This window comes from Zingiber officinale, chromosome 4B, assembly GCF_018446385.1.
Source record: "Zingiber officinale cultivar Zhangliang chromosome 4B, Zo_v1.1, whole genome shotgun sequence".
In the NCBI taxonomy this organism is placed as follows: domain Eukaryota; kingdom Viridiplantae; phylum Streptophyta; class Magnoliopsida; order Zingiberales; family Zingiberaceae; genus Zingiber; species Zingiber officinale.
Window position 1 is genome coordinate 127,803,914 of NC_055993.1, and position 18,548 is coordinate 127,822,461.

Consider the following 18,548-nt stretch of genomic DNA (forward strand, 5'->3'; position numbering starts at 1 on the left):
TGATGTGCGTCAACCCAAGTTCAAGTTAGGATAAAAACAAACAAGTAGTAATTGAAAAATAAACATTTTATGCATAAATTTGTAATAAAAGAAATTGCAACATAAAATGTAATTCAAATTGAAAAATAATCTTAAATAAAAAAAAACTTAAGTCCCCCTAATTCTCCTATAATTTGTATCTATTTCTCCCCCTTTGATCACATAAAAAAAACACTAAAAAAAACACTGATATTAGGTACAAATTTCCAAGTTAATGTGTAAGGTCTCGTAAGTATTACTTGAGGGATTTTATATACATAAAGGGGCCAATATTTATAGGAATTAAAAAAAAAACCTTTGGGTATTAACTTCAATAACCCAAAAACCTAAGTCCCTTAGGTATGATAAATACCCATCCATGATCTCTTCCCTCAAAAAGCTCCACCGCCGACCCCTCTCCCTTATTCTCGCCCGAACCCCCCGTTTTTCTTCCCTTCCCCTCATCACCTCCATCACACGCAACGGGCCTCGTTGTCGGCCTCTGAGACCGATCAGGCGCCACCACACGCGCTCCATCTGCCGGCGAGCTCGTGGAGAGCAGCACGACCAGGCGCGGAGCTCTCCAGCCACCTACGGGCGGCGCTTAGCAACTGGGCGAGGGCTTTTGGTCGGAGAAACCGAGAGGAGAAGGAAAGTATTTTCCCCTATATTTGAACGAGATCCATGAGGTATGGGTTAGGTATTTAGGTGAAGTTGATTTGCTCGTCTAAGATGTGCGTCACTGGACGGGTCTTGAATTGAGTTCTTCGTGATGCCCTACCTCTTCCAAGATGTTTTCTGGTTTCGACACACGGATTTGGGTTTTGGGACTTTGATTGAATTTGATGAGGCTTGGTTTCATGTTTGCGATACGGATGTGCTGCGGAATTGGGTGCTGAATCATGGAGTTCTTGCTTGGATTCCAGTGGTTTAAGCTGTAATGATAGTTGTTTTGCTCTCCTTATAGATTCTGAAAATTCTAGAATTATTTCTGGTGGATTTTTCCGTGAGGTTGTTCTGGTGCCATGTAGTGCTATTCGAGTTTATTTTTGAGGTAGCTGTGGGTTTGTGTTTTGCCTTTTCTTTGCTTAGCAGCGATCGTTGGTGTTTAAAGCTTTAAACAATGAAGCTTTGGCATTCTTATGGTGTCTGAATTTTCTGGTCAGATTTGAATTGGAACGGTGATGCTGGATGGAAGCTTTGTTTCCGAATCGCGTTGGAGTTTATATGAATTTGGCTCATTACCAATCTGCCTCTGTATGGAATTAGCAGTGTATGATATGTTCTGTACTAAGCTGCGGTTTTGAGATTTGGTTGGTGTCCTTGGTTTCCTTCCGAGATGGTCATGTTGTTGTGACTGAATTTGATAGGTGGAAGTGTGAATGCAAAGGGGGTTTTGCTTTTTGTTGGTTTTGGATATTTTTTTAGATTGTAAGCAAGATGGTAAGATCGAATAATGGTTCCTGTTTTTGGTGTTTCTGTTTCCCTCATCACAGTGGCTGTGTGGTAGTTTTGTTGCAGTTTTATGGAGTTCTTGTGGTGGTTGTGGTATTAGTTTCTGTCACAGGATTCAAATTCCTATGATAGTTTAACTCTTGTGTTATGTTCCTTAATTCATTATGCATGATTTAGGTTCCTGATAGTTGAATTCTGGTGATATGTTCATTAATTCATTATGCCAATTTAGGCTCCTGATGCTCTAATGCTAAGTACGAATTGTAAACAGAGAGGTTAATGTGAATCAGTATGACTACAGAGTGAATGGTATGCACTTTTAATCCAAGTATGAGGTAGATAGGTTATGATAATTATGTGGCTAATTGGAAGGGTATGAATACATGTGGTGACAGTACGGGATGGGTTCCCTGGGATGAGCTTTAGGAAGGGCCCATCCAAACATGAGTAACTAACTGATACTGTAATTTATGTTAGCTTCGGCTATATAACGGCATGTTCTCTAGGAGGGATGCCTCTAGGGTCATGGGACTGATTGATTGGCTCAAATGGTGATTACCACTTCGTGACATATCCATCCATATTAGATATGTAGACTCTTTTAAGCATCGTATGTTTTCTTCTCTACCTTGTATTAAGCTCATGTTATATGCCTATTTAATGCTGCACTTGTTACTTCATGGATGCTTTATTATTCATATTGGGTTTTACTTGCTGGGTTCGTAAACTCATGATGCTTACGTTACAGGTGAGAGTGATACCTCCCAAGATATGATAGGAAGCTTGCGGTCGGAGTAGACGAGGAGGCGAGATGGATGCACGCCCCACTGTCCGTACATCTAGGAGTGCTGTGGAGACTGGTGTTTTTATGTGCCTTTCGTCGCCAGGTCGTATTGGTGTCTTTCTGTTCTTTCAGTTAATTCCCTCTATGTGATACTACTGGATATGTTGGGTTTGATAGTTTGTTAGGGTGGGTTTACTAGTATGGTACCTTTCTACATAGCTTTGGTTTGCTCATAAAGATAAATAAATAAAAAAAATTGAGGGAAATCTGGAGATGTTGCAGTTGGTATCAGAGCAAAGACTCCTAAAGGACAGTGTACGCATGCCATCTCATCAGGAACTCGGCTACTTCCATCCCAAGTTTGTAAGATTTACCATGTTGTAGTCTTGATTTTAGTTGACAACTTAGCTATGATACAACAAATGTACTAACCTGCAATGATGAACGTAAGTTAGAATGTACAGGGAATGGCAAGCCGAAGGAACAACAGTGACAATGGGGGACAGAGCAATCAATTTCTCATAGGGCTTACGGTGCTTATACAGGAGCAGAATCGTCTCCATGGAGAACAGATCCAACAACTAATGAGAATCAGGACAGAGGAAAATGCACCTAGTCGATCCACCGCCAGTGTGAACCCAGTATACAAATAGTTTAGGGAGCTTGGGCCTGCAGAGTTCAAGGGCACTGCAGATCCGATTGTTGCAGAAGGATGGATTCGGTCCCTGGAAACCATCTACGACTTCATGCAACTCACGGACGCTGACAAGGTTAGGTGCGCCACATTCATAATGCGGGACGATGCTCGGATATGGTGGGAGGGTATGTGCTCTGCAATGGATTTGACTACTCTGACTTGGATGGACTTCAAGGAGTTATTCTATGGGAAATACTTCACCACCGACAATCGAACTCGACTGGCTAGAGAATTTCTAGAGCTTCGGTAAGGGGATATGACAGTGGCTGAGTACGTCCGGAAGTTCGAGAGAGGACGATACTTTGTGCCCATGTTTGCAGGGCAACTAACGGAGGAGCTGAAGTATTTCATTGAAGGATTGAGGGCAGTCATTCGTCACGATGTCAGGCTGAGTCGAGTTACCACGTTTAGAGAGGCAGTGGACCAGGCCCTGATTTCAGAAAGGGATCAGAATGATATGATCAAGGAAGCGCAGAATAAGAGAGTAGGGTATCAGGGGAGAGATCAGCAGGAGCCAAGCAAGAAGAAGCCTATTCTTGTACAATTCCAAGCCAAACAGCCATAGAAACAACCACAGACACGACAGCGACCTCAAAGATCGCCAATAGTTGATGGTACCGTTCCTAAGACTGAGGACAAAGTTCGATGTCCTACAAGAAGACAGGGCATTTCGCTAGAGACTGTCCTCAACTCAAAGAGCCAACTAAAGGGAGGGTATTTTCTATGACACAGGAGCAGGTGGGCCATTATCACAGGTATGATTGTTGTTGCCAACTTACCTGCTTATGCATTGATAGATTCTGGTAGCTGTTGGTTGGTCCTAGGAAGATCGTACCGGTTCAACTGTACAAAAATTGTGTACAAGTATCAAACCTTTCCTAAACAACCTATTGTGTTTTTTAGAAATTAAATTAGAAATCGCAAACGGAACTTAGCATTATTGATTCCAAATTTAACTTATCTGTTCTTAATGGTTTAGATTTGGATCACAAACGATGCTTAACATTATTGATCCAAATCCCCCTATGTTATGAATTCAATAAAATATTAATTTCCAAAATTGGCTTCCTGGACTGCATGGTGAGGCACTAGTCCTTCTTGGGTATGAGATCATCCACCACCGCCTAGACAATGCCTTTTAAGGAAAGCTAATATTTAATTTCTTTATATAACTCTAGGTTTAACCAAAAGGAATAATTGAATCACAAATTCGAAAAAAAAACAAAAAAAAAACAAACTTGAATCTCAAATTTGAAACTCTAGAATCATATGTCTCTTGTGTTTGGAATTCATACAAAGAAAAACTAGCATGATGCGGAAAATAATTACTAGTTATACCTTTTTTTTGTATGTTAATAATCTCGAGATCTTCTGCCGTATTCCTCGCCTCCTCTTGGACGTCGTGTAGGCGACGATCCTCTAAGATGAACACCACCACAAAGACTCCTCCTCCTTCTCTAAGTTTCGGCCACCACCACCACCAAGGAACAAAAGAGAGCAAGAGGAAAGGGAAAGGGAGAGGGTCGGCCACAATAGAAAGCACAAGCAAGAGAATAAGAATTTATGCAATCCCTACTTCTCCTCTTCTTCTCCTTCTCTTTGTATCCGACCACACAAAGCAACCACAAGAGGTGGTCGACCCTAGCATGAAGAAAAGCAAGGGTCGACCCTTAGGAGAAGACTAGAGAGAAGAGAGAAAGAATAGAATTCATAATCATGAGGCCTCTCCTCCCCTTCTTTTATAATACTTGCGCAAGGCAAACAAGGAAAGATTTTTACAAAAAAATTAAAATCTTCCTCTTGTTTTTCCTTTCCTCCTTTTTATTTCCTTTTTCTTCCTCTTGATTGATTTAATTGGATTGGCCGACCCCTTGCTTGGGCACCAAGCAAGGGTGGTCGGCCCTAAGAGGAAAGAAAATAAACAAAAAAAAACTTTGTAAAAATTTTATAAGCAAAGAAGGAAAGTTCTTATAAAATTTTACAAGCTCTCTTTTAATCTCCTAATATGGATGTTTAAAAAAGGAAAGTTTTCTTTATTTTAAAACAAGTTTTAAAATTTAAAACTTCTCATTTAAAATTTCCTTTTTAACATGGTTACAAAAAAGGAAAGTTTCAAATTTAAAACTCCCTTTTTAAAAACCATGAGGATGGTTAAAAAAGGAAAGTTTTAAAAACTTTTAAACTTTCTTTTAAACCATGTAACCTAATTCAAATAAGGAAAGTTTTATAATTTAAAATCTCTCTTTTAAAACTTGTAAATATCTACAAAGAGAAGATTTTAAAAATTCAAAACACCCCTCTTAATTTGAATTATGTAGCCAGCCCCTTCATGAAGCATATGGCCGGCCACCTTAAGGAGAATATGGTCGACCCCTTTGGCTTGGTCACCAAGCTATGGATCGACCCCTTCTTGGACACCAAGATGGGCTTCTTATGAGTGGTTATGAGGCATTAATGAGGCTACGACAGGGACCTAGAGGAGAAATTGGTTTTGGCCTCCCGACGAGCTTGAGTATCCCGTGTTCGCCCCGAACGCACAACTTAAGTTCATTAATAATAACTCATTCCACTAGAGAGTTATTATTGCACTACCACACCAATCCCAAATTATATTATGGGCTCCTTCTTATCATGAGTGTGTTAGTCTCCCTGTGTTTAAGATATCAGATGTCCACTAATTAATTGAGTTACTGACAACTCATTTTAATTAATGTCTTAGTCCAATAGTAGTACCACTCAACCTTATCGTCATGTCGGACTAAGTCCACCTGCAGGGTTTAACATGACAATCCTTATGAGCTTCTCTTGGGGACATTATTAACCTAGATTACTAGGACACAGTTTCCTTCTATAATCAACAACACACACTATAAGTAATATCATTTTCCAACTTATCGGGCCTTTTGATTTATCGAGCTAAATCTCACCCTTTGATAAGTAAAAAAAACAGGATAATGAAGCAGATCTAAATTACATTATGAAATAAAAGAAACACATAGACACGCACAAATATGTGGAGTCCCGAGCTAACATGTGGCAAACAGACATCAATCCCCCAGGTGAAGGAGGAACCGACAAGATCGCACCACTCATATGAAAATCGAGACACTAAACCGAAACTCACTCAGAAAATTTCTCATCTCAGGAAATGGAGCTCGAATTGAGAGAATCATTCGCAAACTCGAGCTTACCTGGCACGGCAAGGCCCCAATGCGCAGTGTGTATCCCTGAAGAGGAGGAGAAAAGAACGGGGAACGGGATCAGCGGTCTGCTTTGGCGAGGTGGAACCGATCTAGGGCTTGATCGCGAGCGGAGACAGTGGCAGGCATTAAAAAAAGGATTCGGCGGCAAAGCGCAGGGGAGTGATTCGTGGGCTCAAACGTGGCCCCATGCGCTGGTCGCTACTTCAGGAGTTCCGCGGATTCGGGGACCGGGATTTCGTCCTCTACTTTACGATTCGCGCCAGCATGATCGTCGAACACTTGGACAGCCACGATGGCTTCTATAGCGTTTAGATGGTAAATGACAACGGCAAGCTGTGCCGAGCCAGGATCTCCTGGACCACTTTTTGTGGTCCAGGGAATGTGCCACTCCTATTTGAGGTGGGATCGTGGTCGTGATCCGACCGTAATTGGTTGCGATCTCTTCTAGGGTTCATCGTCCCCATCAGGTTATAGTTTTTGTTCGGAGCGGGCGGCCGGAGGCCGCCCGGAGGACTCCGATGGTGGATAAGTGGCCAGGTTACTGGGCGCTGAGCGAGGGTGTCCTCCGGGCGGCCTCCGGCCGCCTGCTCCAAACAAAAATTATAACCTGGTGGGGACGATGAACCCTAGAAGAGATCGCAACCAATTACGGTCGGATCACGACCACGATCCCACCTAAAATAGGAGTGGCACATTCCCTGGATTACAAAAAGTGGTCCAGGAGATCCAGGCTCGGCACAGCTTGCCGTTGTCATTTACCATCTAAACGCTATAGAAGCCATCGTGCTCGCGATCAAGCCCTAGATCGGTTCCACCTCGCCAAAGCAGACCGCTGATCCCGTTCCCCGTTCTTTTCTCCTCCTCTTCAGGGATACACACTGCGCATTGGGGCCTTGCCGTGCCAGGTAAGCTCGAGTTTGCGAATGATTCTCTCAATTCGAGCTCCATTTCCTGAGATGAGAAATTTTCTGAGTGAGTTTCGGTTTAGTGTCTCGATTTTCATATGAGTGGTGCGATCTTGTCGGTTCCTCCTTCACCTGGGGGATTGATGTCTGTTTGCCACTTGTTAGCTCGGGACTCCACATATTTGTGTGTGTCTATGTGTTTCTTTTATTTCATAATGTAATTTAGATCTGCTTCATTATCCTGTTTTTTCTTACATTCTTTTTCGCGTAAGAATTTGACGAATCTTTTCGACTTTGATGCTCACCAATTACTGCAGTCATATGTAGGAATATTTTGTAGTAGATAGTTTTCTTGCAGGATAATCTACATCTACATAGCTTATCTGTATTATTTGTTCGACTCTCTGTGGCCATTTATCTATTTGGATTCTCACTTGTTTGATGGTATGATGGTGCAGGAACGTGGCATTTGTGACTCATATTGTCTTTTTCCTAAAGAACCGCTGTCGCCTCACAACCTTAGACGTTCACAATGAGTTCTCTATCATTTTCCCTGGCTGTCAGAGTAGGGGGAGAGGGGGGCAATTTCGTATCTGGATCGAATATTTTGGTCAGGGAGCAAATTCTTGGTTATGATTCGCACAAGTGTTCATTTTATGGAATTAGAGGAGCTACTAATAGACGTCGGTTGTCTGTGTCTGCTGCAAAAATTAGAAAGGGTAAAAAACATGATTATCCCTGGCCTAAGGTCATTGATCCAAACATGGAAAGTGGACACCTGAGTTATCTGTCACAATTCAAACCTCTGGCTGAGAAACCAAAACCTGTTACCCTTGCTTTTGAAAAGCCTTTGGTTGAGCTTGAAAAGAAAATCACTGATGTAAGTTCTTCAGATTGCAATGTTTTCATTAATTATTATTATTTTATTCCATTTACATGCCATATGTATATATCAGATTATGTAGTTGTGTTTGTTCTACAGTTTAACATCAGGAAATTAAATAAAAACAAAGATTCCTGGTATTCTATAGTTCTTTTCCACATCAATTGCCAATCTTGGTCATTAAGATTCAATTGCGAGGTAACCATAAAAATACCTTGGTAACATTACATCAGTTCCCCGGTGCTAGAAAATATCGTGGTAACCTAGTTAAGTGTTTATTCTCCTTCCTACTTAGGTTGCTAGTTTTGAGTTGATTTTATTTGCATTTTGACCTTGTTTTCTTCTACTAATTAGTCTAAAAAGAACATACTTTGAAAAATCCATTCTATGATGCTTTCCAGAGAAGACTCCTACCTGCTAATTAAGATGAATGCTTTCTCTTGATGCTTGTACAATTTTTAGTAGCATTTGGTTATTCCTAACCACATTTCATTCTGGACATTTTAACTTCGTTTTTCATTTTATGAGACAATGTTAAATGTGATACTAATATCCATGAGCAGTTAAATGTAGCTCTAATCGATGATAAAAAAATGAAATAACATATGTTGAGATGATATGGATGGCTTCAATCTTGACCAATTTTATTATATAATTAGAAGAGTTGAATCAATTAGAGTGGAATGTATAATGGCTAGCGGGAGATGAGACTTGAGAGAGCTTTAGTTACTTTAATAAAAATAATTTAATTGATTTGATTATTACATGTAGTATATCTTTGCATAGAGTTCAATGGAAGTCTAAGATTCACATATCTACATATCTGATCTCAAATAGTTGGGGCAAAAATGATATGATAATGATGACGATGACGATGACAATGACTATGATGAATGGTATACTTTCACGTCCCATGTTATTCCCTCATACTTATTTATTACTTTTTTACTTTCCTTTAGGTGCGCAAAATGGCTGCTGAGACTGGTTTGGACTTCAGCGATCAAATTAATCTCCTGGAAAGCAAATATCAGCAGGTTAAAATGATCTAAAATTTGGATATGCATCTCGATCTTTTGTTTTGTCAACATTCTTGGCAAAAGATGTGCCTAAAGACCTATTATTTTAATTTTATTTATTTATTTGTTTTTTGTAAAAGGATGCTTTCTTTTGACAACTATATCGAAAAGATGATTCATAAGGATTTTTACTTTGATTTATAGGACTATTTCTTTACCCGTTTTATTGTGAGCCTCAGTTCTTTGGATTCGACTCTTTGTTTATTATCTAATTTCCTTTGAAAAGAAATCCGTAAATATGTTGCAGAGTAGATGAGTCACTAAAACTAACAAATGTTTTTTCAATGGTTGATTGAGATCATGAATCTCTTCTAATAGCCTTTCTTTTTATGAATTTGTATTTGACTTTGTTTTAGAAGGGGAGTTTTGGCACATCAGTAAAGTTGTTGCTTTGTGACCAAAAGGTCACGGGTTCGAATCCTGGAAACAACCTCTTGCAAAAAGCAGAGTAAGGTTGCGTACAATGGATTCTTCCCCGAGACCCCGCATAGCGGGAGCTTCGTGCACCGGTCTGCCTTTTTATTTGGCTTTGTTCTTCACCTTTTTGCCTGTATTACATTGGTGGATAAGAAACAAGGAAATTTTCTCATGTCCAGCTGAATGTATTCAATATACCCAGCATGCCCCTTAGTATGTTTGAAGAGAATATGGTGGATCCTATGATGATTAATTCCAGGAAACAATACATTTAACAGTTGTATCATGTCTGTTGATGAAGTACAAACGAACCTTCTTTCTGATATATCAGCTGATGTCGTTAATCAACTATTATCTACTCTCGACAATTTGATGTTATAAACTGGAATTCTGGAGAATATTACCAAAAAAAAGTTTTCTGTCATGTATTGATATCCATTCTTAATGTACTGTTTTGATGAATAGATTTCTAGTCACAGGAAGAGAGAGGTAATAAATTGTTAAAATATATTGGGTATAGCAAATTAAGTTGTTTCAGATTATGCGTTGAAGTCTTTTTCAAACTAAGTTACCATACTGTTTTTGTAATGTGCCCAATTATAGGATACTAAAAGGATCCTAGGTTCTTTTGTTGATTACTACAGCTTGGCTTTAAGGTTGTTAAGCCAGGGGAGGTAAATGTGGAACGTTAGTTCCCTATATCTTTTGGCCTGCCAATGATCATAAAACAACTATAAATATGCAGATTTTATGCCCATTTAATTTTTTGGGGTAATTTTTGGATTCTATAGACTACAATATTTCTCAATTAAGTTAATGTTATTCAACTAATTGTCATCCTATATGAACTGGTATGATTTCCAATTTAAGGTTAAACGAAGTGCTTATTGCATACTTTTTTATGTACAAGAAAAACTGGACTTCTATGATCAAATGAATTCAAGCCATATGTTGGAAACTTGTAGGCCGTGAAAGATTTATATTCAAAATTAACTCCATTTCAACGACTGCATATGGCTCGTCATCCCAACAGGCCGACATTTCTTGATCACGTTTTGAACATAACTGACAAGGTACCCTCTTGAATTTTTTGCTCCAATTTCGAGTTTCCTATCCTTTCTTATGCAATACTCTGTCTGATAGCCATTTTTTGTTCTGCCAGTGGGTTGAGCTCCATGGTGACCGTGCAGGTTACGATGATCCTGCTATCGTTACAGGTTTAGGAAATATAGATGGAAAAACCTACATGTTTATTGGTCACCAGAAAGGCAGGAATACTAAAGAAAATATTAAGCGCAATTTTGGAATGCCAACTCCACATGGGTAAATAAATTGATGACTATTTTGTGGGTGTTTTTTCTTTCTACATAGGCTTGCAAAATCAATTTTGATTTTGTGCTTGCTTTGTGTATTTGACATGCTGGAGTAGATAAATTGGTATTCAACATGTCAAGTTAATACATCTATTCTTAACATGCAACAAAGGAACTATATAGCAAGGTGCATAACACAAAATAGCATATTTTTTGCCCATTAGTTTTATGGACTTTGGATGGGATCGCCACTTACTGAAAATGCTGGTTAAGTTAATTGTAAAATAACTCAATTTTATAGATTACACTCTTGCATCAATTGCTATGTCAACATTGGCAATTGGATCCTCTAAGGATGAACCAATATGACAATTATGATCATTTAGGAGAATTTCAATTTTCAGGCTATTTCTAAATTAAATATGTGAAATTGGACAAAATAGAATTACGTTTGGGGGAATCATGGGCAAAGCATGTTGAGAGAATTTCTGGAGTTAGAATGTTTTGCTTTTCATGAGAAAAAAACTGTAGTATTATTAGACACTTCATTGTCTGAAAACAATTACCCAGAGAGTTGCAAATTATTTTTGCAGATATCGAAAGGCCTTGCGCATGATGAGGTATGCTGACCATCACGGATTCCCAATCATCACATTCGTTGACACACCTGGGGCATTTGCCGACCTAAAATCTGAAGAACTTGGTCAGGTATCTTATCTCTTCTAAATTGGATTGTTAATTTTCCTCTTCATACTTTTCATAGCCAAATACCAAATTTGTCCAATAATTCAGGGGGAAGCAATTGCCTTTAATTTAAGGGAAATGTTTGGCCTAAAGGTTCCAATGGTCTCTGTCGTAATTGGTGAAGGTGGATCTGGTGGTGCTCTTGCTATTTGCTGTGCTAACAAATTATTGATGATGGAAAATTCTGTATTTTATGTTGCCAGGTATTCTTTTATTTTCTTTTCGTTGCACGAAGGATATTCATATACAAGAAAAAATTTCACAATTTCAAGAAAAACTGGATACCCATTGTCACATTATTTACCCTGATATTTGAGGATCTAAAGATTGTTTATTTCTCTAGACCAAACTTTCCCATTTTCTTTGATAATCAAATGATAACTGTGGTATTATTAATACAAGATCAATTGTTACTCTGTTGTATGTCAATTTAGCCATATACTTATTTTTTGCATTGTTGTTTTTGTTGTCTGTTTTCCATCGAATTTACATTTGTTCCCCTTTTTGTATATAATTGTTTTGAAACTGTTACTCATATAATCATTTTGTATAGCTTGATTTAATATTCACTACTAGTGTTTATTTTTGAGCAGTCCTGAGGCTTGTGCTGCAATTTTGTGGAAGGATTCTCAAGCTTCTCCTAAGGTACATTATTCAAGATATAGTTGACCATTTTATTGAGCATATAGCTATGAGATGGATTTAAGTTCAGCTTGTAGATGGATTCTAAACCCGTTGGTTATGGATTCTGCAAGCTGCACGCTGATCTCACTTAAACCGGGATCAGTGTTTGCTGCCTCGCCTGTCATGATATATAAAAGACATGCATTTGAAGGCCTGGAAAAATTTCTCATTCTATAAATGCTACAGAATCTGAAAATTAGTGCCGTAGCATATGAATAAGATAAAATAGCATTGATAAATGTACGTGATTTTTTATTGATTTTTCAGAAAAAAGAAAAAAAAAACATGTGCACTGCAAATGATTTCGATCAAAGATTAAATAATTAAAATTTTGCACTATAGCATATGAATAAGACAAAATAACATTAGTAGATGAGTGGCAGGAATTTTTATTTATATTTATATCACAACACCGCATAATTTTAGATTATTTTCATATAGAATTACTAAAGAATCTAATAGAATTAATCAAACATATACTCTTAGATTAAATTATTTTAATTAATTTTAAAATTGAAGAATTTTACTTAAATTCTGATTAATTTCATAAATAAGACAAAATAATAGAATTTTAAAATTAAAATTTAGCTATAGCATATGAATAAGACAAAATAAATTAGTAGATGAGTAGCAGTAATTTTTATTTATATTTATATCACAACACCGCATAATTTTAGATTATTTTCATATAGAATTAACTAAAGAATCTAATAGAATTAATCAAACATATATTCTCAGATTAAATTATTTTAATTAATTTTAAAATTGAAGAATTTTACTTAAATTCCGATTAATTTCATAAAAGATTAAAAAATGAAAGTTGAATAATCAAAGTAGTTCAATTGATTTGAAAGTTAAGTTAAAAAATATATAATAAAATCTATTAAAAAGTAATTCCAAAAAATTAATTTTTATATTACTATTTTTTAAAAAATTAAAATGCTAAAGTATTTTTTATTCTAAAAGGAAAAGCTAATATGTAATAAATGCGAAATTGTTTGATTAAATTAGTTTAATTAATTTGATTAATAAACAATCTATCAATTTGTTAACTATGAAATGAAATTAAATTAAAGTTCACTTCACGTAACTATTTAAACTTTCAAAAATTACTTAGTGATTAGTAAATGCTAATGTAATGATTGAGTATTTTTATCAGTATGTTATATTAATAGTATGTAAAAATTGAAAAGGAGCAATATTAAAAATCATTAAATAGTAAATAATTCATTATTTTGAGGTGGTCCAATTAATATAATTGACTGATTGAGTGTATAATTTTAGAAGTGTAAAAAATCAATAATTGATTCTATATCAATTAGCAGGTATATAAGATTTTTTTTATATGATCTTTTTTAATTGAGATGATGATAACAATTATGAAATTGGTTATGTGCATTGCTCATCAAATAAATTATATTTTATTTCTATTATTATTATTATAATTATTTACTTCATGGCTACAAGAGAGAAGTTGTGTCATTATTTTTATATTGATTTTAGAAATATTTTATTTTAGATAAAAGAACTAATAAGTTTAGATAATTTTGTGTTTTAGTGAATGCTACATTTTAAATTAGAACTAAATTTTAGAAAATAATTTGAATTCTCACAAATATTTAACCTGTACATTGATGACTAGTGTATGTATATATATTCACATGTAAATATATAGTCCAAGTGTCTAACAACTTGGATCACTTGTTCAGGCAGCTGAAAGACTAAGAATCACACCCAAAGCACTACGGAGATTGAAGATTGCTGATGGGATCATCCCTGTTAGTTCTTGGATCTTTTACTTTTGCTTCTCTTTAGAAGTCTTATGCTGTTTTTCCATTTTAACTATAATCAACTAAATTACCTTATTTCTTTCTTTAATTTTAACAAGTTAAGTTACCATATGGTGTTGTGGTTTAGTAGGAACTAGGAAACATTCTAGCACTTATCCAAAATGGAACAAACCAACTGAGGATGAATATATGCTCATAACTCCATGACGGGCCTCTCCTTGATATATGTATTTTACTATTATGCACACGTAGATGAGGTTGCAGGTTGTCTTATTTACATTAGACGGTGTGCTGCATAAATAATAATTGAATTGTGCAACAAGGATAAGCTATATCAGTGTGGCATACTTTGTACTGAAGTGAACTATATTGTGTACAGATTAATACTAGTTTGGAACATGTCAATATAATTTAGGTAATATAGAGACCTTATTCAAACTGAGCTATATTCTGACGCTTGTCTGTTTCTTGAGCACATATCTGAGTTCATACAAGGCGGTGAAGATTGTTGGAGAACAGACATCTTTGGGAGATTGCACTAGAGTTCAAAATTCAAATAAATTCTCTTCGTTTTTTTAATCCAAAACTTTTTGTATTGTTAATTCTCAGTTTGCATCATTCTAGCTATTCTAACAAATGATAAAAAGGTTTGTTTAATTGTTTTGTCTTGATGTGGTTGGTACTTCTACCACTTCTATATACACAATAGAGTAAGCTATGATTGCAATGGGTTTTTCATGCACTAAAGAAACTGTTGAACTGAGTTGTAGAATCACTACCTTGGCAGAATAGATTGGAAATGCTTTACTGGATATAATTTTGACTTGAGATCTTTATCAATAACAAATGAAGTACAATTAAACATCGTTCAAACTTTTAGGAAGTTTAATGATACAGGAATTGATTGTTTAATTTCTCACATATCTGTACTTAATGAATTATTTATGCATTCTTCTGTCCCCAATCCATGTGAAGTTACTTATTTTAATTTTTCTTTGGGTAATGGAATCAGTTATGTTTGATACTATTATCTTCCCAATTTTAACTATAAATTGCTTAGGATTAATCATATCCACATACAGGGATATGGCTTTCCTGTTGAAACATCAATTTTTTTGATTTAATGCTTTGTGGACTGAATTTATAAAGCATCGGATGTAACAAAAAAAAAGAGCAAAGAAGCAACCGGATGAACACAAACCTGAATGATATCAAGTGATAGTGTGATACTAGTTGTCTGCCAAAACTATTTCAGAGTTGCAGGTTGTAATATAGTGTTCCAATCTGAATGCTGATCACAAATTTTATCAAATTTATTTTTTTATTATTGGTTATAGTAAAATGTGTAAATTTTGGAGTAACAAATTCTCTTGGAATGGGTAAACAGTCATCTAACACTTCCAAAAACCTTATCTTTCCAGAACTAGACACATTAAATCATTAGGTTGTAATGCTTTATTTTTTTCGACTATTTTTATATATTTCATGAATGCATGGTATATGTACCTTAGTCACTTGGCGGTCGGTTGTAAGCTTATCCCGTGATTTATCTCCCTTTACATAAGGACGGGTGTGAGGAGCGTAATCACCTTTGCTACAATGAATGCATGATATATGTGAATTAGGTCTATTGGAACTTGCTTGTATCAGTTATTAAAGATATTTGACCTGCAGTTCAATCATTCTCCATGCTTGTTTGCACTAGGCCAATTAATCCAGTTCAGTCCACCTTTCTGTATGTTGGGGAAGTTTGAAACATAGAAATATAAATTGGGTCCTTTCTTTTGAGATAAGTTGTCACAAAAAAATCCATCTTTACCATATTTGCTAGATGTGTTTTTGAATTCGACCTATAATGTGAATTAACCATTCTTACATGTTATGAACTTGGTGCTTTGTTCTTTTCTAAAATTTTTATTTGCCTTTTCCATATCGTGGCATAATCTTGTGCTGGCACCTGTTCCTGTATATATATTTACTTGTGCTATGATTTTGTTCGTTAGGAACCACTAGGTGGTGCACACTTGAATCCAACTTGGACTTCACAACAAATCAAGATTGCTGTCATGAATGCCATGGAGGTATATCAATATATACATCTTTTTGCATTACTCAAATGTTAGTCTATCGATGCCTATTTGAGCAAAACATTAAAAGTTCTACATTCATTTCTTCATCAATTTCTCCATCACTGCATATTCAGGTGGCTTTTTGTTTGTTTACCATTTTTTTTCCTAGTCAGCAATTCATCTCATTTGAGGTTTCGGTAATTTTGAAAAGATCTACCGTATTCATCCAAATTCTCTCTAACTACTCTTAGTGCAACACTCATGATAACTTGTTGAGGTAGTTTGTAATCTGTTTTGACATTTATATAGACACATTTTAACCTTCTGTCAAGTAGATGCAGATAGGTAAAGTAATTAGTTGATATACATTAATATTGAAACCTTGAAAAGAATTATTTTGTTACATCCAATATTTTGTATTACTATTCAGACGAATAATAAATTGACTGATGGCAAAATAAGTAAAACATTAGACAAAAATCACACTTTTGAATAAAATCAAATTAGACAAAGAAATATAGAACTTGAAAAATCATATGATTGTAATCTGGATATCACTGTCACTTTAAATATTTTCCAAGTAACCCTTTAGATTACTATTCAAGATGGAACTCTTCAAATTGCTATTTGGAATTCTAGGTGAAGCTTTTAACATGTATTGAATGTACTATACTACTATTCTAATTTGTTCACTGTAACTATTAGCATGTTTGACAACAGGCAATAAATTCCAATTTCTTTGATAGGCAACATGGATAATCTTGGTACCACTGATTTTTTGTAATACGTTAGTCTAATTAAATGAAATGTTGTCACATCATTAATGTAATGATACTCAGTCCAACTACAACATCTACCATCTCCAATAATCTTGTTCATTTGAGAATATTAAAAGAGAATTTTTGAATCTTTCGATTGCCATATTGCCATAATTGTAGTTTTGTATTTACGGTTTTCTAGATATAAAATCATGAATTGAGTGGGTTGAGGATTGGCTCTCTTCTGCATTTTGTTCATCTCAGAGTATTATTTTTCATTTTCTTGTTTTATATTGTCAAAGGCCATGATCTTTTATGTAACTTCAGGAGCTTTCTGAACTAGACAATGATAGCTTACTTCATCAGCGATACATGAAGTATCGGATACTCGGCGGATTTGTTGAAACTAAACTCGTGGACCCAGTTAAGAAAAGTAGGATGAAGAAGAAGGATGTGAAGATGATACCAGTTGAAAAAAGTAGTTTGGAGGATGTGAATACTTCTCTAGTTACAGATGGCGGACAGATTAAAATTGAGGACCTCAAAAAGAGGGCACGAGAAGGAAAGATCCTGCCTGTTTCTGCAGAGACAATAACAAAAGTGAGGCAAGAAGTAGATAAGGAATTGACAAATGCCTTCATTTCTATGGGCCTACATGAGGAGCTGGAAAGTCTTAAAACTGAATTATCCAGATCTCCTGAAACTATTGATTCAGCATTAAAGGAAAGGGTCAACAATCTGGTTCAAGAATTTAAACAACAGTTTGATCGCCCTGAATCTTTCTTGCAACTGAAGCAGAAGCTTAAAGTGCTCTCATGGGTGAGCATGTTGCATAAGCAGATCCTTGAAAAGAAAAGGCCGCAGAAGGAGAACGAGAAGGCAGAGAAGCTGAAGGGAGAGATCAATGAGAAGCTCCTAGATAAGATGAAGGCTAAGATGGAAGTCTTGAGAACGGCACGAACACTGGTGGCCAGTGGAACAGTGTTGGATGCAGATCAGATTGAAGCAGTGGCGGCAGCGAAGGACACGCTTATAGAGCTGCTAAAATCTGTGAACCTGGAGCTAGTTGGCTTGGGAACGACAAAATTGCCAACAGCTCCACCAGGGTTAGAAGAGGAGTTAACGAAGGTTGATGATGTGGTGATGAAGGAAATAGATATGGCAGTAGAGAAAGCTGGTCTAAGGCACAAGATTGAGGAACTTAAGGCGGAGATTGCAAGCGGTTCTAATGAAGAAAAGATAGAGCAATTAGTGAGTGAGATAAAGGAAGAAATTGCTGCGGCTATTGATTTGACTGAGTTGAGAAAGAGAGTCGAAGCTTCTGTGGTATCGTCCATTCAAGAGCCAGCTTATGCTGGCTGTGTGTAAAACTTAAGGCAGTTTCATACGAGACGATGCATTTTTTCATATCCAGGGTTTCTTTCTTTTCATTGTGCTGGTCCTATACACCTAGGTCCCAATTACGTTGGAGCTGCTTGAGATGATATTCCCTTTTTTTTTATTCAGAAGGTACAATTAAAGTTGGTAATAAAAAGTTCGTTCCCAACTTTCCATCTCCAGACTAGTTGTAATATTTCACTTTGCTTAAATGGCTTTATGAACTTGATGAACTCAGCTGGGTTTTGCTTGTACTGGCGGTTGCGCAATTGCAACTCACAAAACCATACTTGTGATGATTGGTTTGTTTATTAGGACAAATTATAACCGAGCACCAAATGAATTTATGGCATCTAGGGAAAGGAAGGCCGACAA

General features: G+C 36.3%; 1 protein-coding gene across 4 annotated transcripts; it reads left to right on the plus strand.

The window, feature by feature from the left end:
* The first annotated feature begins 404 nt into the window (after window positions 1-404).
* LOC121976604 (acetyl-coenzyme A carboxylase carboxyl transferase subunit alpha, chloroplastic-like) lies at window positions 405-18,410 on the plus strand. 4 transcript variants are annotated; one of them, XM_042528836.1, is made up of 13 exons: window positions 405-707; window positions 2,222-2,620; window positions 2,713-3,709; window positions 7,521-7,942; window positions 8,905-8,979; window positions 10,404-10,511; window positions 10,601-10,761; window positions 11,345-11,459; window positions 11,544-11,698; window positions 12,089-12,140; window positions 13,889-13,957; window positions 15,973-16,050; window positions 17,124-18,410. In XM_042528836.1, the coding sequence occupies exons 4-13, from the start codon at window positions 7,595-7,597 to the stop codon at window positions 18,162-18,164; spliced, it is 2,202 nt and encodes a 733-aa protein (XP_042384770.1). In that variant the 5' UTR covers window positions 405-707; window positions 2,222-2,620; window positions 2,713-3,709; window positions 7,521-7,594; the 3' UTR covers window positions 18,165-18,410. The 4 variants fall into 4 exon arrangements, with proteins under 4 accessions (XP_042384770.1, XP_042384769.1, XP_042384771.1 ...); XM_042528835.1 differs by having other exon boundaries at window positions 2,722-3,709; XM_042528837.1 differs by having other exon boundaries at window positions 2,222-2,616; window positions 2,722-3,709.
* The last annotated feature ends 138 nt before the right edge of the window (window positions 18,411-18,548 follow it).

Excerpts from the sequence above, each read along its gene's own strand:
- LOC121976604 (XM_042528836.1), top strand. The coding sequence starts at position 7,595 with ATGAGTTCTCTATCATTTTCCCTGGCTGTCAGAGTAGGGGGAGAGGGG. Across the intron at positions 12,141-13,888 it reads ATTCTCAAGCTTCTCCTAAG|GCAGCTGAAAGACTAAGAAT; the intron begins GTACATTATTCA and ends TCACTTGTTCAG. Across the intron at positions 13,958-15,972 it reads TTGCTGATGGGATCATCCCT|GAACCACTAGGTGGTGCACA; the intron begins GTTAGTTCTTGG and ends TTTGTTCGTTAG.